At 43.0% G+C, this 26,886-nt stretch overlaps 1 protein-coding gene across 7 annotated transcripts in view; it reads right to left on the bottom strand.

Moving 5' to 3' along the window:
- Positions 1 to 26,886, bottom strand: part of LOC133376541 (neurogenic locus notch homolog protein 1-like) — a 231,175-nt gene that overhangs the window by 83,306 nt on the left and 120,983 nt on the right. For 5 of the 7 annotated variants that reach the window (XM_061608884.1, XM_061608881.1, XM_061608882.1 and 2 more), the window contains 2 exons: positions 11,061 to 11,156; positions 6,288 to 6,383 (listed from right to left, as the gene is read on the bottom strand). The exons of 1 other annotated variant lie outside the window; for it this stretch is intronic. In XM_061608884.1, coding sequence (XP_061464868.1) covers positions 6,288 to 6,383; positions 11,061 to 11,156 — 192 coding nt within the window. The remainder of the gene's footprint in view (positions 1 to 6,287; positions 6,384 to 11,060; positions 11,157 to 26,886) is intronic. One more of the 7 variants, XM_061608883.1, reaches the window with a different exon arrangement.

Raw genomic sequence — 26,886 nt, 5'->3', positions numbered from 1 at the left:
TCTAGTCATCCTCCAACTGGGAGGGTCGTGATGGCCCCCTCCTATGAAAATCACCTTTCAGGTGAGACCAATGGTACATTTTCCATAGGAGGTGGGCCATCATCGTGGGATGTACCAAAGCAACCCATATAGGGAGGGACCACCCACATGTTAATCCACATTAAGAACCTGTTGCAACACTCGTCTGCCAAAAGACGCATCAGCAGAGGCATAACGATCAATTTTATAATGCCTTATGAACGAGTGTGGGGTAGACCAGACTGCAGCCCTACAAATATCGGCAACAGGAGCATTAGTGGCAAAAGCAGCCGAGGTGGCAGCTGACCTGGTAGAGTGAGCCGTTATACTAGCTGGAACTGACAGCTTCAGGGACTCATATGCTAAAGTAATGCATGCCCTTAACCAACGGGATAAGGTAGGATTGGATACTTTATGCCCCATAGACCTTGGATGAAAGGATACAAACAGAGACTCCGTTCGTCGAATCTCTTGGGTCCTAGACAGGTAGGTCTTGAGAGCCCTCCGGACATCCAACGAATGCCAAGCCTTCTCGAGAGGATGGGTAGGATTCGGGCAAAAGGAAGGCTTAACAATGTCCTGGTTGCAATGAAAAACTGAATCGACCTTGGGACGAAAGGAAGGGTCAGTCTTCAGCACAACAGAGTCCTTATGGAAGACGCAGAGGTGTCTAGCAGAAGACAGTGCGCCCAACTCCGAAACGCGTCTGGCAGATGTGATTGCAATCAGAAACAGGACCTTGAAGGACAGAATACGTAGGGGCACAGTCCTGATGGGTTCAAACGGAGGGCGTTGCAAAGCCTGCAGAACTTCCGGCAAACTCCATGAGGGGAACCGATGGACAACAGCCGGAGAGCGTAGGGCGACTCCCCTCAAAAAACGTTTGATGAACGGATGTGAGGAGATATGATCTCCAGTAGAGGACACTGAGAGAATGGATGACAGAGTAGACGCATGTCGACGTAGAGTGTTGGGTCGAAGTCCCATCATAAAGCCACTATGGAGAAATTGGAGCACCTAGTGCACATTGGCCTGGGATGGATCGTGGTGGTGGGACTGACACCACTTGGAGAAAGCCACCCAGGTATGTTGATAAATGCGAGTGGTAGATGGTCTTCTCGAGGCCAAAATAATATCAATCACAGCGTCAGACAGTCCAGCTGACCTCAAGTGTCTCCGTTCAAACGCCACGCTGTTAGATTGAGCCAAGTAGGGTCCTGGTGCAGTACTGGACCCTGGGATAAGAGGTCTGGCGTTACTGGAAGTGTCCAAGGATCCATCATTGACATTGCCAGAAGATCTGAGAACCACGGACGGCGTGGCCAAAATGGTGCTATCAGAACCAGCTGTGCCCTTTCGGTTCGCGCCTTCCTCAAGGTTTTGGCTAACAATGGTATGGGAGGAAAGGCGTACAATAGACCGTCTGGCCACGGTGTTGTCAGAGCATCCACTGCTTCTGCTGATGAGTCCAGGTATCGGGCAAAGTACCTGGGAAGCTGGCAATTGTGACTGGAAGCAAACAGGTCGACTGAGAGGGCGCCGAACCGACACTGGAGACGATGGAAAATGGCTGGATGAAGTTTCCATTCTCCCGGGAAGACCTGTTGTCTGCTGAGCCAGTCTGCTGTCACATTCAAAATCCCTTTGAGGTGCTCTGCTTTCAGGGATTGTAGATGTTGTTCTGCCCAGACAAAGATGAGGGAGGCTAAGTCCTGCAGAGGACGAGACCTGGTGCCCCCCTGTCTGTTCAAATGTGATTTTACACACGTGTTGTCTGTTCGAATGAGCACATGATGCAAAGGGAACAGAGACTGAAAATGACATAGAGCCAAGTGGACAGCCTTTAGTTCCAGCCAGTTGATGCTTCGAGCTCGCTCTGCGTTGGGCCAAACCCCCTGAACGTACTGGGAGTTGCAGTGGGCTCCCCAACCTATGAGGCTGGCGTCTGTGGTCACGACGGTTCTGCGGGGTTCTCTGAACGACGTGCCCTTGGAGAGGTGTTGAACCTTGGTCCACCAGCGGAAGGAGAGGCGCAGAGCGGGGCTCAAACGAACTTTGCGATGGTTGGAGCTGACAATGTCTTTTTGAAAAGGCAACAGAGTCCACTGAAGGGGCCGAGTGTGAGCTCGAGCCCAGGGCACAATGTGGATTGTGGAGATAAACATCCCGAGCGCTCTGGCGAGAAGCATGACGTCTGCGGATGTTTGTTGCATCAGGGACCTTGCGATGCTTGTGATGGCAGTGATGCGATCTGGAGACAGGAAGACCATTGCCTGCAGGGTGTCCAACAGTGCCCCAAGATGTAGTAGGCGTTGGGTTGGTTGGAGATGGCTTTTGTCGAAGTTGACAAGCCAGCCGTGGGTCTGCAAAACATTGAGGGTGATCATTAAATGATGATGAGCCAGCTCTTCAGATTTGGCCTGTATAAGCAGATCGTCCAAATATGGGTAGATATGAACCCCTTGGGTCCGAAGGTAAGCCACTAGGATGAGTAGCACCTTGGAAAATACTCTTGGAGCAGAGGAGAGGCCAAATGGCATCGCTCTGTATTGAAAATGTTGGTGGCCAAAGGCAAACCGAAGAAACTTTCTGTGGGCTATGCAAATGGGTACATGGAGATACGCTTCCTTAAGGTCGATAGAAGCCAGGAGGTCTCCTTCATGCAGACTCTCGGTAATGGAATGGAGAGATTCCATTTTGAACCTGCGGTATGTTACAAAACGGTTGACAAACTTGAGGTCCAATACCGCCCTCCAAGATAAATCTCGTTTTGGCACAGCAAATAGGAGGGAGTACACCCCTTCCGATCTCTCAGTTGTGGGAACTGGCTCTATTGCCGCTATGTGCAAGAGGTGATGTATAGCTGTCTGCATGATGTTGTGCCTGGCTGGTGCCCTTGGGCAAGGAGACGGGTGGAATCTGTCTGACGGGGTTGCCCAGAACTCTATGGTATAGCCATAAGTGAAGAGGACCCTGATCCAGGGGACCGTAGTAAGGCGCAGCCACCGATCTCCAAAATTAAGTAATCTGCCACCTATGGGGATGGAGTTAACACTACTTGTGTAGGCGAGGACCTCCCCTATATGAGGACGATGAGTTGCCCCTGTGCCCTTGGTACTGACCTCTGCCCTGGGGGCGTCGGTTCCAGGAGCCCCTGAATGCGTTGGAATCATAGGGTCTGAAATCGCGGCCTCATCCTCCTGGTCGCGTTCCTCGAAAGGGCTGGTTAGAACGAAAGGAGGGAAATCGCCTGAAGGTCGATGTTCTTGATTGTGGCTAGAACCGGTTTGTGGGCGTCTTTTGGATCAACCAGAACTGCCTTTAGAGCTTCCTCACCGAAGAGTAGAGATCCGGAGTAAGGAGCCTTGGACAGGTTCAATCTGGCCGCTGAATCAGCTTGCCAGTGGCGAAGCCAGAGGGTGCGACGAGCGACTATTTGAGTCGTCATGGCTCGTGCCCCTAATTGGGTGGCATCCAAAGTGGCATCGGCCACAAAGGCTGCTGTCTTACGTAACTTCAATAGTGCTCTTTTGAAGGCAACAGGATCAGGGTTATCGTCCTCTAGAAGGTCATCCAGCCACATCATAGATGCTCTGGAGAAGATGGAGGTTGAGGCGGAGGCACGCATGGCTAGGGCAGTGGCCTCGTGGTTCTTGCGGAGGGCGAAGTCTATTCGACGTTCAGTAGTATCTTTTAGGTGGGATTCCCCTTCCCTGGGCAAGATAGATCGTGAAACGAGGCGAGCGATCGGTTCATCTATGCCAGGGACATCTAACTTGGTGGCGAAGTCTGGGGCTAGGGCGTAAAGTCTGTCAGCCATGTTCTTGAAGCGTCGAGCTTTGAGCGGGTGGGCCCATTCTTCGGAAGCTAATTTGGCAATTGGGTCCGGCACCGGGATGTAGTGATCAGTAGGTGCAGGGGATTTGAGGACCTTGGCCCCTTTGAGAGTTGGAGCGGACGAAGTTGAGGGCGCAGTCTGGAGACCAAGGGTATGAAGTACCCTACGTGCGAGCGGTTGGTAATCTGAGGTATTGAACAAGTGATACGATGTATCCTCCTCATGATCTGAATAGTCGCTCCAGTCGTCTCCTTCAACATGGTCAGTGAAAGTTAACTCCTCCGCATACGAGGCTTCGTCCGTACATCTGCCTCTGGCTACATCGAAGGGATCTGGCGAGCAGGAAGGATGAGCACCATGGAACGCGCGTTGGTCCATGTTGAGTGGGGGTATGGCAGGAACCTGTGGTAGTGACTTCATTTGTGTGAAATAAGCCAGCATGGCTTGGAGTTGGGAGAGGAAATCAGGAGACAGCTGCAGACCAGATGTGTGAGATGTATGTGCCTGGTGGGCTATTGGAACAGATGTCTGAGGCGGTAAGCCAGAGGTAGGTTCGTTAGGCGAACCGTGAGGGGGAAAGCCAACAAACTCTTCCTCGTCAGAGGCAGTAGCAGGAGAATGGAAAATATCACTTATGTGTGTCTGTGCTGTGGTGGTTGTTGGCACAGAGACATAACGAGGGCGCTTTGGTTTACTATGGCTGGAAAGATGTTTTGTCTTAGCCAGTGCTTTGGCATGTCTGGTCTTAGACGTGTTAGTATGTTGTGGCTTGGCTGATTGTGGCATGTCTGGCTGATCTGGCACCATGTGTGTTGATGGTGACATGCCTGGCTGTTCTGCCATCTTATATGAACCTGGGTGCAGTACACTGCCACGGAGGGGGCAGGATGTAAAGACCCAAACTGGCACAGCATACTACCACGGAGGGGGTAGGATACACTGGCAGATGGCGAATGCACTGCCACAGAGGGGGCAGAATGCACAGAGGTATCAACGTTAATATAATATAGGCTGTTTTAGAGTTGGCACACTCAGATTAGTGCTGTAGGCTGGGTTTTTGGCTTGTTCACGGCCCCATAGGGGGCAGGATATGTAATGTAAATCAGATTTAATACAAGTCAGCCACTGATATTAAAGCTCCAGCCTTGATAATGTAATCCAGCCACTAGGATTAAAGCTCCAGCCTTGATAATGTAATCCAGCCACTAGGATTAAAACTCCAGCCTTGATAATGTAATCCAGCCACTAGGATTAAAGCTCCAGCCTTGATAATACAATCCAGCCCACTAGGATTGGAGCTCCAGCCTGAATAATACAATTCAGCCACTATGATTACAGCCACAGTAAAAATGTGTGTAAATCAGCCTTGTGTAAGTTTGTCAGCAGCACATATACACAAACATACAGATAGATAGCCTGCAGGGGAGGTATCCGATGCTTGAAAAATGGTAACAAAAAAGGCGGGAATTTTGAATTTCAAAAAATGGCGCCCAGAAAAACGGGCAGGAAAAAACGATCAAAAGGGGGCTGAGGAGAAGGAGCAATGGCGGCCGTCGGAAGCGAACTGGGGGAAGGGCTGCCCAGCACGGACTCGCCGAAAGCCTCAGTAGCGGCTCTGGAAAAACTCAGGAAGGGCAGGTAGAGGCAAAAAACGGCAGCCGCCGCAGAGAGAGCCGCAGTTGCGGTCTGTAAAGCCCTTCGCAGTGGGATTTAAGCCACGTAGCGAGGGCGATCTGCGGTAAGGAGTAACGGCGGGAGCCGCAGCTGCAAGCTCCCGCTGAGATCGGATCAGCCGCAGCCGCGGCAACGATCGGGGGGGGAAGGAGGGTGGATTCCCCCTCCCTCACAAGCGATCAAGAGATCGGATCAGCTGCAGCCGTGGCAACAATCGGGGGGGGAGGGAGGGGGAGTCCCCTTCCCTCACAAGCGATCAAAAGTGATCAAAAAGAGAACCGCAGCCGCGGTCACTGAGGGAGCCCCCTGGCTACGGATACGACAGAGCCGGGGGGGGGAGGGGGCTTGAAACTGTCAAAGCAAAGAGAGCCGCAGCCGCGGTCTCAGAGGGAGCCCCCAGTCAAGGAAATAAAAGAAATTAAATAGCCTTGAGGAAAGGGGGAAGAGAGCCGCAGCCGCGGTCTCTGAGGGGATCCTCAGTAGGCTAGACACAAAAAACGGAAAAAAGGTTTTAAAGAGAGATAGACTTAGCTAAATGCTACGTGAAATTCCAATCTTGTTCGTACGAAGGCAAGAATGAACTGGAGAGTGGGAGGGGCATGACGTCCCTAGTCTTGACTTCAAAAACATTCTTGCCTTCGCACGATAGGTGGAACTATTTCCCACGGTGATGGCCCACCTCCTATGGAAAAGTATTCTATTCTTCATACAAGGCAAAGGCAAACAGAAACAATCAATCTGAGGAAAGTGTACTTACGAATCTGGCACAAGAGGCCCACCCATCCTCCTGAGCACTGGCAGATGTTGGGTCCTATACACTGACCGCCATTCAAGCAGCTGGGCAGACAAAGAGCTGAACAGAAGAAGGGTGAAAGAGGCAGAAGAGAAGATCAGCAAGATGACCCCCATGAGTTTGTAAGAGAATGGCACATGTTAATTTCCCTCAATTATTTTCAAAATGGTTGAATCTCAAAGGACCTTAATGAGCATTCTTCACAAAGCAATTAGCATGCTAAAATTTCCATGATTAGTTCTCCTTAATCTCTGTGAGTCTGACTGCTAGTTTCCTTGCGGATTTGTTCCAAAGGTAGATTCCCAGCTATTAAAATTTCATCTCCTTTTAGGACTGAAAGCATTGATTGATTGGTGTGATTAACTTAGTAATCCATTAATTTTAGACTGAATTTGTGGACACTGAATGAGATTTTAATCAGATCAGTGCCCTTTAAATGGTGCTATGGGGCAGTAGCTTTGTTTTAAACAATCTGAATGTATTGTTCAGGCCAGGGCAATTGTTTAAGATTTTCTAATCATTTGCATAAGCGGTGCTAGTGGATACATGGGAACTTGCCTCCATTCAGCAAATTATTTAGCCCTTCTCTGGGCTGAGAACTCATCAAGAATCCCCAGTCAGGCACGTGGCTACAGCCATAATGGAACCTATAATTTTATCAGTCACACAGACCCAGACTTATGAATATGCTTGAATGTCTCCAGGCTTGAGATGAAGAGAGAATGAATGGTGTGCACATCATGTCAAGAGGGATGGCCACAGTAGGAGTTACTGAACTGCTTGTGTTGATGGCTGGTTGGGCATGCACTTCACATTTTTATTTTTTGGTTATATTTCATACTGCTTTTCAATGCAGATTGCCAAAGTGATGCACAAAAATATTTTAAAAACTGAATGACAATGTATCAAATGTAATGAAACAATTTAAAGCCATACAGAGTAGTCAACATGCACTAAAGATAAGGCTGTTGGGCCATTCATTTAAACCATCATCTGCTTGCTGAATACTGGTGGTCCTGAAGCTCTGTGATATGGTGGCTTTGCCCTCAAGAACCTGCCTCACAAGGCCAGGTTTCAGTCATAAAATATGTGGCATAAAAGAATGCCTCTGAGCATGGAGGGAGCCCACAGCATTTCTCTCACCACTGCTTCATCATAGACCTCATAATTTGGCATTAAGAGAGAAGACTGTCATGCCAGCTTGCCAGCCTTACCCTGGCCTGTAGTTAAAATGGCTAATTCCCAAAGCCTTATGGGGAATTCTTCCCCTTGACATCTTCCTTGTTAGCTTGCTAGCAAGCAGTTAAATTTTTGATGTTCTATCCTCACTATGACTCGGTGATTTTTACACCACAGCTGTACCAGCTTACAGTAATTTTGCACCTTCTTATCAGCAGAAGGGGCCTGGTTCCGTCAAGGCCGTAAAACTCCTTGCTTTGTTATGGGAAACCAAGAGGAGGCGCCAGGTGCTGTGAGAACATCGTTTTTTCATCCCTTTGATGAAAATGTTAATTGATTAATTGTCTCCGGCTGGGAGGGAATTTTCCTCCATAAGAGGAGGCTCAGAACTCTGGGTTTGTGTCCCACTTTGGAACACTACCTTACCTATGGTGATGGTCTGTTGTGGCTCCATTTACATCTTGACTTGCAACTCCCCGAGGGGAAGAAGGCTATTCCTTGAAAGATCCTATGCTCTTGTAAGTATAGCTAAGGCAGATAGCTTTGTTATTTTGATTTGTGCCAAGAAACTTTCCTTTACCTTTGTTACTAAACACCTTATCCATTTGGATGTATGGTTTTAGGATTCAATTTGCTGCTACAAATTATTTGTGTGTACCTTTTGCTTTTTGTACCCTTTTTTATGCTTTTCTTATTTTCTTTTTAATAAACTTTAATTACTTTAAACCAACGTGTTTATTCCAGAGAAAGGAGTCAGTTCCTAAATGCAGTCCTTGCCATTTGACCACAACTACCGTGTAACAGAGAAACGTTTTTACCTAAGACTTCAGAAGGGGCCAGGAGTGTATCTAGACTCTGGTCCTGAGAGGCTCAGGTGTTTTAAGTGGGCTCTGGGGTTCCCTTTGCCCCAGAGTAGCTAACCAGTTGAAGGGTGGTGGCAGTACTACCTTGCAGGGTTGGTGTTGGCGTGCACAACCTTGGTAAACCAGGATTTGCTGGGATCAATTGCCCAAGGCTGGGGATTGACTTCTAGGACAGTGAGAGCAGACGGGGAAGAGCTCCCCGCTTTCACTACAAAGACTTCCAAGGCTTCTTTTTCTAAGGAAAAGGACTTCCAGCTCTCCACTGAAACAGAAGGCTGTCTCTGTTTTCATCTTAGTCCTCCTTATGTTAATGCTCTTGTGTGGCTCAACATGAGAGCGAGGACATGGCCCTTCCCCCCAGTATTTGCATAAACAATGAAACTGTCTGTATGCACAAAGACCTCCATGTGACCTAGAGCCCCAAACATGTTGGGTTCTGGGCCATGGGAAACCTCTGTACATCACCACAATTGTCACACGGTTTTCATGGATGCTAGGGGGTGGACCTAATTGGAGTGTACTTGCTTCTGTTTTGAGCACCATGGAAAAGCTTAAAGATAAATTTGGCAGTCACAACAGTTTGTTTGCTTGTTTGTTTTGGTAGTCTAAATAATTAGCAATCCCCTTTTTTTTGTGTAGTACGCCTGGACTTTATGCAGTCTTTTTATAGGCAGAGAATTTCTAAGGACAGACAGACAGGGATGGAAAGACCTGTCAATTTCGGTTCTCTCAGTTTCTGTTCTGTTCAGTTTCGGTTCTCATTTTTCTAATGTTAAATTCAGTCTTCTACATTTCTGCAGAAATCTGTGATATTTTAAAAAATAATCCTCATGAAAATTCTCCACCATTTTAGTGTGAATTTCTCCAAATAAACACATTTTTGTAGGCAGTTTTGAAAAAGGTACACATTTTTGCAAGCCATTTCTCATCATTTCATGCATTTTTTCATGTTATTGTCATTCATATATCCATTTTTTGCACCCTTTCCCCTAATATATGCATTTTTGTAAATACTGTTTAGTTGGCAAACTGCATCCCAAAATTCTAATAAATGTGAATTTTGAAAGATGGCTGTGTTTTGGTTCTCATATTGTTTTGGAAAATGAGAATTTTGATAAATTCTGCTTGAAATGTGAACTGGATCAAAATTCTCACCCATCCCTAATAACAGACATGAATTAAATGCTTAGTAATATTGGAGGAGGAAAGCTCTTTCCCTAGAGAAAGGTGAGGTTCTGTTTCCTTGGCTTTCCTGGATCAGAACTACATTTGATTATAAGAAGACTAGCCATGTGGCAGACAGGGGCTCCAGATGTGTCTGTGTCTGCCTATAAGAGCCAGTATCAAGTTGCTTAGCAGCTATGCCTAGAAGGTGTTACCGCTGTTGCCCAGATACCTTGGGAGACAGGGGTGGCAGCTAGTTAAGGACTGGCTGTGGCTGATGAGGAAGCTAAACTCCTTTCAGTGGTGATTCCGTTTGAGAAAGAAATCTGATGCTACCTCTCATCTTCTGGGGTGGGTGTCTTCCCTAGACTGTCTTATTTGGACTACTGATCTTCCATAGTACTCAACAAAGTCCAAATATAGGCTTGCCTCCTGGGATATTGCTTTGGCCCTGGACTATGGGTGATATCCAGATGAGACATACTCAGGGTAGACCACCGAAATCAATCAACTTAAAATATTTTAGTATAGTGAACATTGAATATATTATACCCAGGGCATTTTATGTGAGAGTACTCACCTGTAATGGAGTACTGGCACCTCTTTTTTTGCTGCCCATGCCAGCCATATTATGCTTGTACTCACAGTACTTTTATCAAGACATGAGCCAAGATTTATTTATTTTTTTAACCATGAAAGCACTGATTATACCACCCTATGTTTTTGTAGTGATGAAGTCACTAACTGGCTAATGGGCACATTTTATACTTGAGAACATCAGAAGTAACAAGCCTTGTTCCTTAGCAATAATGCTAGAATGAAATCCTGTGCTGAATCTTGAATAATATTATCAGGAAGAGATCTATGATGAGTCCAGCCAGTATATTAATAAGTCTTCTGTACAGTGTGTTATCTTGATTTAAAATTTATTCAGTTTATCTGCCAACATCATAATAATGAATAACCTTGTAAGGAAAAAAAGTATGTCCCCAAACATTTTCAGATCAGATGACTTACTTGAATTATATTTTTATGTAAACCGCAGTCAAATGTAGTTAGATGTAACAGTGTAAATTATGCACTGAAGGAATGTGCTTGTGACGACCTTGAGAATATATCAGTATGGAAAGGCTTTTACTACAGGCTTTAAATAGTTCAGGATTTGAAGTACATGTCATTTCTCCATAAAATATAACAAAATATGTGTAGCTGATGAAACTAAAAATCAATACTTTACATTTAATGCTATGAAAAATGAATTTCTGTAAAGAAAAAGGAAAATCTGCATAAAAGATAGACAGCTACATGAGACAGAAAAGGGGTGTGTGTTTTAGTTCTTATATTTGGAAGCATAAGTTTACATTGATTTGTATTGCCAACATATAAAACGGTTTTCTCCGCAAAGTCCTGAAGCAGCAAAACTAGAACATTTGTTATATGGCTTCCTAACATTAAAAGAGATTATGATGCCTGCTGGCAGTCCTGAATGATAAACAAATAGCATCTTTGTATGGGAAGGAGCTCAACTCACGTTTACTGCAAAGCTTTCCTTTCCAGCCAGATGGGCAGTCACAAACATCAGGGCTGATGCATCTCCCACCATTCATACACATAGGATCACAGACACCTGCAGTGTGGCATAGTTAAACCAGGGGAATGACACGAGTATTCATGACTTCCCTCTCCCATGAAAAAGTGTTTTTCTTGTTTCACAATGGCAAGGTTTTGCATAAAGACAAAAAGTAGTTTGGAAGTGAAGAAGTCTTAAACTTGGGATTTGCAAGCTTTAGTAAATCCTTCTAGAAATTTGTTGAGGTCTATTGCGTGCAAGAGACATTTCAAGGAGTCTTCAATAAAAGCTGCTTCACCAGAGAAATGAGGGAGACATTAATTACAATGATTCTTAAAAAAGTAAACAAGAGATCTTCAGTGACAGATGTAGGCAGACCAATACCACTTATTACTGCTGATTGCCAAATTCTTGTTAAAGCCATTCCCCTCCTGATTGGAAAACATATTCTCAGGCATTCATCTGGATCAGCAAGAGCTGGCAGAGAACTGATTACTTTCACCCAGTTTCAGGAATGTGTTTGCATTGTATCCATCAAGGATAAAAGATAAGGGTGGAATTACCAGTAGTTAAAGAAAGATAGAAAAATAGTTAAGCAAACACTCTTTTATTTCAAATACCAAATGGAGTGAAGACGTTTTCTGTTGCCCACGGAGTTAATAACATGACCACATCTAGCTATCTCTGGATGTATCAGGAAAAATGGAAATGGACTGTCATCAAGTCGATCCCGACTTATGGCTATCCTATGAATAGGATTTTCATGGTAAGCGGTATTCAGAGGGGGTTTACCATTGCCTCCCTCTGAGGCTAGTCCTCCCCAGCTGGCTAGGGCCTGCTCAGCTTGCCACAGCTGCACAAGCCAGCCCTGTCCTTGTCTGCAATTGCCAGCTGGGGGGCAACTGGGCTCCTTGGGACTATGCAGTTTGCCCACAGCTGCCCAGGTGGCAGGTCATGTAACCCCTGAGCCACTCACTCTGAGAATGATCTTTAGCTGGACCTTTACACCCAGGAGACACAAGCGGTGATTTGAACTCACAGACTCTGGACTCCCAGCCAGGCTCTCCTCCCCATTGTGCTATACCAGCTGTACCAGGAACCAACTTACAAATGAGGAAACTGGAGAAAACTAGCTAGTGATAGACTAAAAGTGTGATCCTATCCATGTTTACTCAGAAGACAGTCCCATTGATTTCAGTGAGAGTTACTCCCAAATAAGTGTGCATAGGACTGCAGCTTTACAGCACAATTCCATAGGCATGCTTGCTCAGAAGCAAGTCCCATTGGCTTACTCCCAGGAATGCATCATTTTCCTCAGGGAGTAGACCACTGTCTGGGACTCTGGAATGCACCTGCCAGTCAGAAAAACATTGTGTACTCTTATTTTCTGCATTTAGAAAGTACTGGGCTAAACAGACTAATGGTCTGATTCAGTGGACAGGAGTTTATCATGTACAATTATGGTCCGTATCTTAGGGAGGACATGTGCAAAAACCCTCCTGACAATGGTGTCACTACAGATTACCTAGACAGGGAAGGACAGTGGCTGCAAGGTTGGGGCTGGATGGATATACCGGTGGATCCAATCTTGTGCTACCACCTGTATTTCCACCCAGCCCCAACCTTGCCAGAACCCTGCCAAGCCTCATCTAAATAAGCTGCAGTGATTATTCATTTATTGTGATATTACATTTATATCCTGACCTTTTTCCTAAAGGGAGCCCAGAGTGGCAAGCAACAAGTGATAAAACACTAAAAACACGCCTAAAGCATCTTAAGAAACAAAACATGTTTAAAAAATATAAAATATAAAACACCAGTTTCAGTACAGATGCATATTGGGATAGGGTCTCTACTTAGAAGACTTGTTGACAGAGGAAGAAGTCTTCAGTAGGCACCAAAAAGATAACAGAGATGGTGCCTGTCTAAGATTTAAGGGGAGGGGATTCCAAAGGGCAGGTGCCACAACTCTAAAAGCTTAATTCTTATGGTGTGCTGGACGGACCTCCTGATAAGGTGGCAACTGCAGGAGGCTCTCACTTGCAGAGCCTAGTGATTGACTGGGTATATAAGGGGTAAGATGGTCTTCCAGGTATTCTAGTACTAAGCTGTATACACCAAAACCAGCACCTTGAACTTAACTCAGTAGCTAATTGGTAGCCAGTGCAATATCTTTGGCAGCAGGGTAACATGTTGGCAATATGCAATATCTTTCCCCAGTGAGCCATTGTGCCACCATGTTTTGCAACAGCTACAGTTTCCAGCCAACCTCAAGGACAGCCCTATATAGAGCACATTACAGGAGGTTACCAGTACATGGATGACAGCGGTCAGGCTATCCCGGTCCAGAAATTGCTGCAGCTGTCTTACAAGCCAAAGCTGGTAAAAGGCACTCCTAGTCCCATGGGCCTCTAGTGACAAAGATGGATCTACAAGCACTCCCAGACTATGAACCTGCTGTTTCAGGAGGAGTCCAGCTCCATCCAAAGCAAGCAACTGACTAATTATTCAGATGCTGGAGTCAGGAGGGTGGCTCTGTCCCACCGCATGGGCTGCTACTGTTAATATTACAATATTGACTTCAGAATTTTTATTTCTTGCTTGCTACTGATCACAGCCCACAATCCTCTAGGCTTTTTTACAACGTGCTCTTTGAGCAGCCAGATTCTCCATCCTGGGTCCATCAGAATGGAACAGCACCATAGCAGGACATGCGAAAATTGAAAGTTAGCAACTCTGTTTCACATGTGGGAAGGAGAAGGGAAAGACAAGCTTCAGGCTTGTACTCCATAAACTAGTTTCTCAAAAAGTAGTTAATTGAACACTTTTCAAATAAAAAATATCTTCACCAGAGACAATGAATTCTTTTGTCCATCCCTGTTAGGAAAAAATAATTGGGATTCTTTTCCCTGGGAGTGGGGTTGTATTTTTCTGTTTATGTCTGTTCTTTTCAGTTCCCTTCTCCAACTAGCTGCCTGATATAAATATCAACCTAAAATCGCATTGGTTTTTGTTGTGAAGGGATGATCACTATGTTTATTTAAATGCACATGATGTTATCTAGATCATGAGCTATATGGCACTGCAACCTCATTATGAATTACTACCACGTCATTAGCCTGAATGAAAGTATTTTGTTGAAAACTGGTATGCAACGGTTTCTACCTCTATCAGGGTCTAAACTGTATTTATAAACAACTAAAAATAGCAGGTATCACTCAGGACCAAGAGTCAATGTAATTATACAAAAATCTCAAAAGCCAGGAAAATTTCTATTTGGCCCCAGGAAGTATGTCCAACACTATTAATCTTCTTGAAGGAAAAAGATGACACCTCCTCAGAAATAATAGCGTTTGCCTTTTTTTGCAGCCCCATCACACTGTTGGCTCATATTCAGCTTGTGATTAACAATTTGTCTCGCATGTAGTATTACTGACCTAAGTATCCCTCATCTTATAACTGTTTGATTTCCCCCCCCTGCATGTAGAACTTTGCAATTATCCATGTTAAATTTCATTCTGTGGTTTTCATCCCAGCGCTCCAGCCTATCAAGATCACTTTAAATTTTGTTTCTGTTTTCCAGCTATCCAGAAGGAAGTCAGAGGTCCCATCTGCACCACACATTTAAAACATATTTAGCACCCATGTAACACATGTGGCTCCCCCCCCAAAGAATCCTGGGAACTGTATTTTGTTATGGGTAAACTACAATTCCCAGGGTTCTCTGGAGGAAGGCATGCTTTAAATGTATGTGACCTAACTTTGTAGCTTTGTCCAGTCTTTGTTCTGCTCCTTTATTGGATCCAATTGTTCAAATTCAGTACCTGTGAATTCATGGAGGAGAAAGCTCATGTACAAGGAAAATACTCAAAAGACCAATACAAGAATAGCAAACAAAATAAAATAAAGGCTACCATCATTTCCTCATTTTCCACAGTATAAGTTCCATTGAACTCAGTTGGGCTTACTTTTGAGCAAACATACTTTGGATTGGATCATGGGTTGTAACCGACTGAGTCATACTCAAGAGTTAGATCCACGGAAATCAATGAATGACAATGGTAAGACTATTGATTTCAATGAGTGGGAGCTTTGCCAAGGTGGATCATATACAACCCTATACACATGACAACAGTACTGAACCAGAAGTTGCACCTTAAGAGCAGCAGCGGACAGCATGGTGGGGCTGCGCTGCTCACCTAACCTCTTGAGTTGCTGAAGCATACTGTGATGGAGAGGGGTGCAGTGTTGGTGAGGTCAGTATGGTACCAATGTACTGGCAGAGCCAATTTGCTGCTCCTGCAAGTATGTTTGCACCACCCTGACTTTGCCACCGCTACTCCCCTCTGTGCCTGGTATGCTGCATCACCTCAGCTGGATGGAGGACAGGCGAGCATCACAGCCACACCATGCCATCCATTGCTGCTTAAGAGCTCAACCCCAACTAAAAGTGCACAGGATTGTAGTCTCTATGTGACTTCTCATTAGAACATCTGAACAAACCTGTGAATGTGCACACTAGGGATGGGGCTTGCTGCATAGTTACAATCTGCTTGTATTCCGTCGTTTAATCCTGATCTGCCCTTTTTTTGTTCCTGCTTGCTCTTGCACTTGCTATTTTAATCTGCTGTGTGTGTGTGTTTTTGGGTGATTTGATCAGTGGGCTTTTATGTTTCTGATGGCAATTTTTTTCATAATTATTAGTGTAAATACTTATGTAAATGATGACAGTATATGATGTGGTTTTTTGGCGGTGGGAAAAATTGTGTAATTTTTAGGTAGCTTATGTGAATGATCACAGTGCTCATTGTGGGTTTTTTATCCTATTTACATATCAATGAGGCAGATAATTGCCTTTGAGTCTGTCTCTTGCCTTGGGCTAACTGATGTGCTGCTTAATAATTCCCCGCCCTTTCGCTATTGACTATTCTCAAATTAGTTTGTCAGCAGCATTGCAGCAGCATCACCACCACCACTAGGTAACTAGTACCATCTTGTATTTTTGTTTACACACACACACATGCACACACACATTTAGCAAGGAGAGAGAGAGACAGAGAGCGCTTGGTTAGCTCAGGACAGCAGCAATGAAAGCGAGGCGGTGTGGGTAGAGTGGGTCAGTCTCATCATCGTAACGTTTCCTGCGCAAGAGGATGGAGATTCAGAATGCTTTGAGATGTCGTCTTTGAAAAACACGAAAGTGCAGGATGATTTGACAATTAATACTGATAACATATATAACCTAGGGCAGACCAGACAGCCAATATTTTTTACATTATATTGCGATAACAATGGAATTTTTTTTGTAATATATAATGGACAAATGGTGATCATTATCATACCTGCACTTATGAATGCAGCAGCTTTGATTACGAAGATAATTATGTAAAATAGGAGGGGAAATGTTTAAAAAATCTTGATGATTGCAGCCGCAAAATCCATGTAGATTATAGCTGCAGCCCACTCCAAGAAATTGGTGTCAGTTCAAAAGATGTTGAACTGTTGAATTCAGTAGAATCTGGTACCAAGACATATTTACTGGATATTCCCCCCTTCCCTAGCATGCGCATGTGCACTCACACGCACACATATTCACTAATAGCCAAAAAACTTTGCGGTTTAAGAAGGTACCTATAGCCTACAGACCTTTTAATCAAACTTTAAAAAGCAGGGAAATTAGGCAGCTCCAGTGAATGCATCAGGGGAGCAGGAGACCTGACCTCCTCTCTGACATATTGTGAATTGGAACTGGACTGCCTTCAAGTTGATCTTGACTTGTGGTGACCCTATGAATAGGGTTTTCATGGTAAGCGGTATTCAGAGGGGGTTTACTATTGCCTCCCTCTGAGGCTAGTCCTCCCCAGCTGGCTAAGGCCTGTTCTGCTTGCTACAGCTGCACAAGCCAGCCCCTTCCTTGTCTGCAACTGCCAGCTGGGGGGCAACTGGACTCCTTAGGAGTATGCAGCTTGCCCACAGCTGCACAGGTGGCAGGGCATGTAACCCCTGAGCCATTCACTGTGGGGGTGATCTTTAGCTGGCCCTTGACACCCAGGAGACACAAGTGGGGATTTGAACTCACAGACTCTGGACTCCCAGCCAGGCTCTTCTCCCCACTGTGCTATACCAGCTTTCTGAGATATTCTACTGCCCTACAAATTTGTAAAAATGCAAACACAATTTGGATTGGTCTTTCACAGTCCAATCACCTACCTGCGTAGCTTGGAAGAATTTGGTGACATGTGCCTCTGAGCATATGGTGAGTGGTGGCAACATCTGCAATCTAGACTACATCTCTAAAGATGGAGAATTACAATTTTTTGTATATTTGTTGATGTTCTTGCTTTGCTGCTTTCCTGTGTTACTACTGTTTCACAGAGCATCTAACCTAGAAAATTATATTTCTCTCCTTATTCATCCTAGAAATCTGGGTCAAATTTATTTTTTATTGATTTCAAAGTCGTTTTGTTGGACAATGTCATATGATGGTGAAGATAGCCTTTTGTGTTTCAAACTGGAGGTTATGCTCTATTTCTATTTTGGGTGCATTAACAGTTGAAACTGAAATTGCAGTTTGATGTAAAATCAGACTGTTTACAATATGCTGGTACTTCAGCAATGACTCTAGCTGTTGGAAAAAACAAACTTGGCCTGCCCAAGATGCATGTTTTCAGCCTGCTATGCTTAAACTACCCCACTTAAGGAAGGGTGGGCATGGTCAATAAAAAACATAGAGCACACCTAGAAATTTGCTAGAATATATTTCACCTCCCACTGTTTTATCTTGTGCAAACTGAGACACTACTCATGTTCTGCTGAATAGTCAGTACTATTATTCCACAATTGTTTTTGGAGTTTTTCTAGTGTAAATTATGCAGGCTGTTGCAGTACTTCACAGAAACAGAAGGAAAAGGAAAAGCTTCACTAAAATTGCAAAGTAAATCAAACATATTTACAGTGACTAAATGAACTATATCATCTGTCTTAATATTGTTGCTTCCTCCCTGCTAAAATAACATCAGCACTGCACGTGTCTTGTTTCTGTTATTTGGGCTAATTGCAGGTGTTGCCACCACTCACCATATGCTCACAGGCACGTTAGCAAATTCTTCCAAACTACACAGGCAGTGGATGGGACTGTGAAAGACCAATCCAAATTATGTTTGAACTTGTACAGATCTGTAGGGTAGTATAATATCTCAGAGAAGGTCAGGTCTCCTGCTCCCCTGTGCATTCACCATAGCTGCCCAATTTCCCTGCTTTTTAAAGTTTGATAGAAATATCTGTGGGCTATAGCTATATTCTTAAACCGCAAGTGGTTTGGTTGTTTTTTTTTTTTTTTGCGTATTAGTGAATTTCTCTGCTTTTTAATCCTGGAGGTAAGAAACAGGATCCTGTGTGAGTTTGCAGAGAATGGATTGATCATTTGCATGCTTATTGAGTTCAATGGGATTTACTATTCTGCAGTCATGCTTAGGGGAAACTGGTCACAGGGCAGGAGGAAAAGAGGGAGGGAGGGAGGGAGAGAAAGAGGGCTGGAGTGGACAGGGGAGGATGAAGAAGAAAGGGGGGATGGAAGAAGGAATGAAGAGGGGGAGGAGAGGGGAAGGAGGGGAGGGGAGGGGAGGGGAAGGAGAGAGGAAGAAGGAAAGGGGGAAGGAGACGAGAGGTGGAGAGGAAAGATAGGTCTGATAATTTGCATGTGTATTGAGTTCAATAGGATTTACTCCCATGCAATCATGCTTAGGTAAAACTGACCATGGGGGAGGAGGAGAAGGGGGAGAGGAGAGAAGAGGGAAGGAGAAAGGGAAGGGAGAGGGGAGGGGGAAGGAGGGATTGGAAGGGGAGGGAAGGGGGAGGGAGGATTGAAGGAAGGAGGAGGTAAGGGGCAAGAGGGAGGGGATAGGAGAGAGGAGGAGGGGAGGGCAGCTTTGATAATTTGCATGCTTTTTGAGTTCAGTGGAATTTACTCCTGTGCAATCATAATTAGGATAGGTGAAACTGACCTGGGGGAGGGGCAGGAAGGGAAGGAGGGGGAGGTGAAGAGAAGGGAAGGAAGGGGTAGAGGGAAGGGGGGAGGAGATTGGATGGGTGGACACTGGGCAGAGGGAAAGCCTCCTTTTTTTCCAAAAGGAAAACATTGTGAACAGTATCAGTGTTTTTCAAGGTTTCCCCCATCTTTTTATTCTACAGCATACACATGTATTCTCCCACCCAAATTTAAACCAAAGCTGTCCCTGGCCACTTCCACACACAGACTTTTATTCCACTTTAGACAGTCATGGCTTCTTTCAAAGAATCCTGGGAAGTGTAGGTAGTGAGGGGTGCTGAGAGTTGTTAGGGGATGCCCTATTCCCCTCACAGAGTTACAATCCCTAGAAGAGGGGCTGACTGTTAAACCACTCTGGCCACTGGAGCTCTGTCATGGGAATAGGAGTCTGCTAACAACTCTCAGCACCCTTCATAAACTATACTTCCCAGTATTCTCTGGGGGAGGCCATGCCTGTTTAAAGTGGAATAAAGGTCTGGTGTGGTTGTGGCCCCCTAATTATCCAAACAAAACAGCTGTGAGTCTGGCTTTTAGAACTGACACTTGGTTCTTACTGTGCATGCCCAACACTATAATAGACTTCAGTGTTAAATTTCTTAATTCAAAATCTGCCAGGCATTTTTTAAAAAATTTAAATTGCAGAAGATGAAGGTCAAAGTATGGGGCAAGCTCAGTAGTAAGATTCCAGGTACTTATGGACATGGCTGACTTTTAATTAATTTCAACAATTTATGAGACCACTGAAAGAAAAATGTCTAATGGGTCTGGATTTTTTTCTTGTTTTATACTTTGAACTCTCGATTCTCTCTGAGTGTTGTGTGTACCGCCATGAAAATTGACAGGGTTGTTAAGTAAGTGTTTCTAGGTTGAGTTTTGTTTTGTAAGGTTTTGTTTTTAAATGAGCTTATGCGAAGCAGCAGAATGGCCTGGGGATATTTTCAATTTAACATTGCGGAATGTGAAATATCCACGTTGGCTGTAGCATACAGCCACTCTGTATACTCCACACACACAGTGGAAGCGCTGTTAGAGTTAACACTTAGCGAAACTCAGTTTGACTACTAAATACCATTAGATTTGTTGAGTCCCTGTTGAAATATATATACTGGAAGATTTGTGCTATGTAAAGTCAGTGTACAATCAACCATCAATGCAAATGGATGCAGTCTTTTCTCCCTTGCTTCCTTTTGCTAACATCATTGCCTCATTCTCTCGTTTCTTAATTTTCTTTAAATACAATTCCATTTTCAGTTCCCACATGGCAGTCTTCAACATTTGTCGGTGATAACTAGCTCCAATCTTTCTAGATCCTACTTTAGGCCTCTGTGGAAAAACTCCAATTTCAAAATAGCAAACAAAGTGCTACAGCCTCTCATTGGGAAACTAAATAAATTATCAGACATTGCAAACAAACTGAATTATCCTAATCCTCCCAGGAGCAAGCATGACTTTGAAAAAGATTCAGGATTTCTTTCAGGCAGAAATGCATCCACTGACCCCACAGATCATGCGAATTCATATTTTTTCTACCTACCAGAGGAGACAATCTTATATATAAACAATCCATTGTATAATTGCCATAGAAAACAGAGGGTTCCATTTTCTCATTCTTTTCCATTTTTTAAAAAAAAAACATTTGTTGTTGATAATGAGGAGAAATAACCTTTAGCAGAATAAAAATCTGCTAACAAGAAAAATATTGTTTATTAAGCAGAATAGGTGGTGGAGATAAAGATTCCAATAAAAAAATCAGTTTAACTTCTACTTAAGACCAAAAGCCCCCCCAAATTATCAGGATTTCTTGGAATATTGCAGTTAAGGGCTGAAACAAATATCTATCAGTTGCAACATCTAGTGCTTTCAATGGGTTGAAATAATTCCCCAACCCTCCCTGGCCTTTTTTCATGTTTGTTCCTGTTTGCTATTCTTTTCCATTTCTGATGCTACTGCTTTCGTGGTACTGTTTGGGTTTTCCTGTTCCTGAGAATAGGTAATCTCAGCCAGATGGTAAACATGATGCCATCATAATTCCCTTTCAAGATCTAAACATACCCAGAGGTTTTTTTTAACAATCATGTATTCATTTATATCCCACTTTTCCCCAGAACTGGGACTCAAGGTGGCTTACAAATATTAAAATCAATTACAGTTAAAAACATATAAGGAAAACCCACAGAAAGATGTAATTAAAATGTAATTAAACTGTAATTAAACTATCTATAGAATTAAAACCATTTAAAACATAGCAATTTAAAATCACAAAATAAAAATAAGTAAAACCTATTAATACCTCTAGTAGTCAGTTCCCAAAATGTGGTAAGGAACGGCAGGTTTTTTTAAAAAAAAAAATACACACAATTGAGGCTGCTATCCTATGTATACTTAGCTGGGAGCAAGTACAATTGAAACAGTGGGGATTACTTCTGAGTAAACATGTACAAGATTGCACCATTCTGGAAGGATAGGCATGTATGGTGTAGTTATTATTGTGTTGGGATAGGACCTGGGAGACCAGGGCTCAACTGTCCACTCAGCCTTGAAGCTCACTGGGTGACCTTGGGACAGTCATCATTTCCTATCAGCCTAAACTACCTCACAGGGTTTTTGCGAGGATAAAATGGAGAGGGGAGAAACAGTGTATGCCACACTGAGCTGCTTGGAGGAAAGGTGGGATAAGAATGTAATAATAAAATAAAAAACAGAATTATAAGATTATAAGACTTACCTTCTATTCTATTGTGTATTTTAATTATGGATATTTATATTTTCATGTTTGTAGAATTAGTTTTCATGCTTGTAAACCGCTTAGTAGCTTATTGTGGCATTAAGTGGTATATAAATATAATAGCAAAAATAATATCACCATATAGCCAATGAAATTTGAATATGTGATAATGTCACTGATGAAAAAAAAGCTAATTGCTGTTATTCTGAACATGCAATCACTTTTTTCCACATTGAGAGTCCCCCCTCCAAAAAGGTGGTTGTTTTCAAGGCTGCAAAAAAAAAAAAAAGGATAAGCAATCCGTTTCTTATTTAATTATAATCTGCTCATCGTATTTATAACCTACTCTTCATTATTTACATAGTCCCAGAGCAAGAGACATTATTCTATTCTCCTCAGTCGTGCTCAGAGGCACATGTTACCAAATTCTTCCAAGCTACACAGGAAGTGGATTGGACTGTGAAAGACCAACCCAAATGGTGTTTGCATTTTGACAACTTTGTAGGGCAGTACAATATCTCAGAGAGGAGGTCAGGTCTCCTGCTCCCCTGGTACATTCACTATAGCTGCCCAATTTCCCTGCTTTTTAAAGTTTGGTAGAAATATCTGTGGGCTATAGGTACATTGTTAAACCGCAAGGTTTTTTGCCTATTAGTGAATATATATATAGGATGATCAGGCCCAATGGCAGTAGACTGGCTTTGAATGCAATGGATTCCAGGCTGGCCCAAACTCCCTCTCCCTGTCTCTAGGTTGCCCCATTTGGGGGCTTCCATTGGCTGCCATTGCAGGGGGAAGGGTGACTGCCTCCACTTAATATGCACACCCTCGCCAGCCCAATGTAAGGGAGGTTTGGATTGCTGTGCTATGCTATGCTATGCTGCGCTATTTATTTATTTGTTTGTTTGTTTGTTTATATGTTTATTTATTATTTGATTTATATCCAGCCCTTCCTCCCAGCAGGAGCCCAGGGCAGCAAGCAAAAGCACTAAAAACACATCAAAACATCATAAAAACAGACCTTAAAACACACCAAAACAAAACAACTTTAAAAACATTTTTTTAAAAAGCTTTAAAAGCATATTTAAAAAAGGGTTAAAAACATTGTTTTTTTTTAAAAAAACATATTAAATAGCACGACGAATAGCTGTCAATATTAATACACTGATGTTGCCAAGTCCGTTGTGTATTATCTAGTTGGCCTTCCATGGTATTAAAGTTAGCTATGGCAACAGAAGTTTTGCCATCCTCAAATCTAATCATCATTGGGAATAAGTAGACAGAGAACTGAGCATCATTGATGCTGAGTTTACCCACTATGCTGAGAATTTCCTGATTCATCCCCCCCCACATCCTGTAATATCCCTTTAATAACTATTTCTGTTACACCATAATTTACCACAAAGGGCCTGTACTTTTCACTTAAGTAACTCTCATTTTAGCTTCAGAAACAAAATGAGGAAACCTGTGCAAGACACATATTAAATCAGTTTCCTGATGTCAGTTATAAGCCATTTCCTTTAGTCTGGGCCCTTTCAGGAAAACTGAAGTCCCATGCACTTAACTAACATTTCGTGAAACTATAATTGAGATTCTGTTTAGCCCTAGGACAATAATTACCTGTCATCACATAGCCTGAGCAATACTACAGATAAGGGAAGAAGAGGACTGTGCTGACTAGGAAGATATAGTTTTAGCAACACTGGATTTCTTTGCCCCAAAAGGCTGATAAATAGACCTCGATAATCTATCCCACCTCAATGAAAGGCAAGTGAGTACCTCCAAGCAATATATTCTTAACCAGCCAAACAATCAGATATATTGGATACAGCTGCTAGGTGTTAATGCCAAAAAATAATGATAAATGATTGAACAGTACGATAGGACAACACGTATTCTTGATTCACTTTCAAGGGAAAAGTGTGATCATCAGCAATGGTCAGATTAGATCAGCAGAGAATCGTATGAGAAATATATCGGGATTCAGAGCTAAAGCACATTTTTTAAAAACATGTAGACAACATGCTGCAATTTATATTACATATTATCAGCCCCCTCCTCTTGGATGCATACCTTAACATGGTCAGGGGGCTTGAGAGTGTTAAAGAAGCTGAGAGCAATGCCATCAGGAGTCTAGACCAAGAGGCTAGTCTCCTAGCAGGGGCACCCAAGGCAGAATGGTCAAAGCTGAGACACCAGACTAAGATGCATCCAAACTCAGAGGAAGGCAATGGTAAACTACCTCTGAATACCTCTTACCATGCAAATCCTATGGACAGAGTATCCAAAATGCAACATGAGATAGTGCTGGAAGATGAGACTCCCAGGTCAGATGGCGCTCAGCGAGCTACTGGGGAAGAACAACAAAGTACAAGTAGCACTGTGACTAATGATGCCACTGGGTCAAACCCGAATGGAAGCCCAGAGGCTGATGTGCACAGATGCAAAAGGAGAGTCCAGAGTTGTACGACGTACACAGTAGAAACATAGAAGGTGAGAAGCATGAACCAGGGAAAGTTTGAAATTGTCAATCAAGAAATGGAATGTATCAATATTATAATATTTGGTGTGAATGAATTAAAATGGACGGGAATGGGACACTTTCAATCAGGCAACTACAAAATATTTTATGCAGCAAATGAGACGTTAAGAAGAAACAGAGTTGCTTTAATAGTGAGAAGTGATGTAGCAAAAGCAATTTGGAGCTATAACCCAAGGTCTGAGCGAATGATATCAATGAGATTTAATGGGAAACCTATTAGCATAACCATCATCCAAGTCATGCTGCAACAGCAAACACAAAAGAAGAGGAATTGGAGAGATTTTACATAGAAGTACAGGAAGAAATTGATCACACGCCAAAACAAGATGTTCTGATAATCATGGGGGATTGGAATGCAAAAGTAGGGAACAGAGAAGAACTAGAAATTGTGGGAAAGGGGGCTTAGGAGGCAGAAATGAAGAAAGAGAAAGACTTATTGGATTCTGTGAAGCCATTAATTTGTTTCTTGCAAACACATTTTTTGAGCAACCAAAAAGATGACTGTACACATGGACATCACCAAAAGGTCAATATAGGAATCAAATTGATTATATAATTGGCAGCAGAAGATGGAGAAGTTCCATACTTTCTGTGAAAACAAGACCAGAAGCAGACTGTGGTATAAATCATGGACTGGAAATATAGAAAATCAGAGTAAAGCTAAAGAACAACAAAGCAATCATAATGCCAAAATACAATTTAAATAATATCCCAGAACAATATAAAGATCAAATAAGGCACAGATTTTCATTTGGAGGAAGGGTCGTCTGCAGTGGCAGTGGGAAGCAGGCAGTGTCCAGGGAATGAAGACTTTTTTTGAAAAAAAATTGTTTATTTACTGTTTGCGGCCCCTCTGGATTACTTCACACACACCAGGTTGGGAACCACTGATTGTTCCTGTTTGGATTATAGTTTCCACATCTTCTAAGGTAGGGGAAGGGAACCTGTGGCCCTCCAGATATTGCTGGACTACACTTCCCATAATCTCTGACTATTGGCTATGCTAGCTGGAACTGATGGAGTCCAATAGCATCTGGAGGGCTACAGGTTTGCCCGCCCTGCTGTAAAGCATGCACTCTTAACACTAAATCTACATTGTAGGGTTGTTTTACATATTTCTATGTACAAGAGCATGTTCATAAAGTTCTTTGAATTTCCTAGATCGGGATGGCAGATTTTAGGCTTGCAGAACCTACTTTTTTTAACTAGACACCCAAGATCCACTAGCTGCAGCCTGGTGCAAATCATATAATTTAAAATTTGACAATATGTTGTTATCACCAAGGTGCTTTTCCATACTATACTGCTTGGGTGGAGAGGGGCGTGCAGGGGAATAACTAAAACCTCAAATTTAAAGCAGAAAAATCTCTCATTCATATGCATAATCAATATGTTTCCTCCACATACAACATAGTTGGGGGAATTTTCCTATCTACCCCCTGCAGCATGGATGGGGATTCCATCAGCTGCGTTGTGGATATGCACCTCTATGAAGCTTTCAAGCTACATTGAGAAGTTCAGGAATTTGATGTTTTGTTCTCCGTGTAGGTTGTTTGCAGATAAATGAATCTTCCAAAGCAAGTAACGTCTGGACAGATGGAATTATTCAGACTAATGCATCATCATTATGCTGGAATCTTCTAGAATCTATCATTTCAGCATGTACAGGAAGACACCTAAAGCAGAAAATGTAATTGTCTGATCACTTCAGTGAATTAACTGATGCCAAACTCAGTTGGTTGGATGCACTGATTTCTCTAAATATGGTCTGAATTCTCAAAGCACTTAACATGTTGAGAATCTGTGACAAAGAGCATTTTTTGTTTTGTTTTCATTACATCTACACATGCTTAGGACTCGGGGCTAAAATCCTTATTCTACTAGGAATAGTCATCACAATAAATTCTGTTCATTTAGACAGCTCCATTCCACATTGACTTCATTACCCTTGCAAAATAATATATTTTAGCTTTTACCTTCCTTTTTTCCCTAGTCCACTCTTCTCCAGTGGTGTTAGTTTACAAGACATGTGTGGAATTTCAAAAGCTACCTGGTGGACGGTTTTTATTCCCATCTTGTTAGATGTCTTGAATTTGGTGATATTTTCCCTTCCCTGCAAACTACTTTGTGTTTTATGAGGTCAGTGAGCCATTGTGATGTTTTGAATGCATTCTGTTCAGTATTTTTCTCACCACACAGGAATTTAAAAAGTAGCAGAATCTTCTCCTGGAAGTTTTTGCTTTCTCTCTTGACTGGTTTTTCACCATTTCCACATAGAGAATGACTTGTCATTTAAGTATATTTTCATTAGTCTGAACATACTAAAACTATTTGCTACTATTCGGCATGAAACACGAGATGATTTTTTTCTGTCTATCAGAATGAAATTGGAATGAAATAGTAAAAGTATAAACATTCAAAAAACAAGAGCCACAAATTGCAATTTTGGGTTTCATTATCAAGTGCTTCTGGC

This window comes from Rhineura floridana, chromosome 2 (assembly GCF_030035675.1).
Source record: "Rhineura floridana isolate rRhiFlo1 chromosome 2, rRhiFlo1.hap2, whole genome shotgun sequence".
NCBI lineage: Eukaryota > Metazoa > Chordata > Lepidosauria > Squamata > Rhineuridae > Rhineura > Rhineura floridana.
This window is presented reverse-complemented; position numbering and strand designations above follow the sequence as displayed.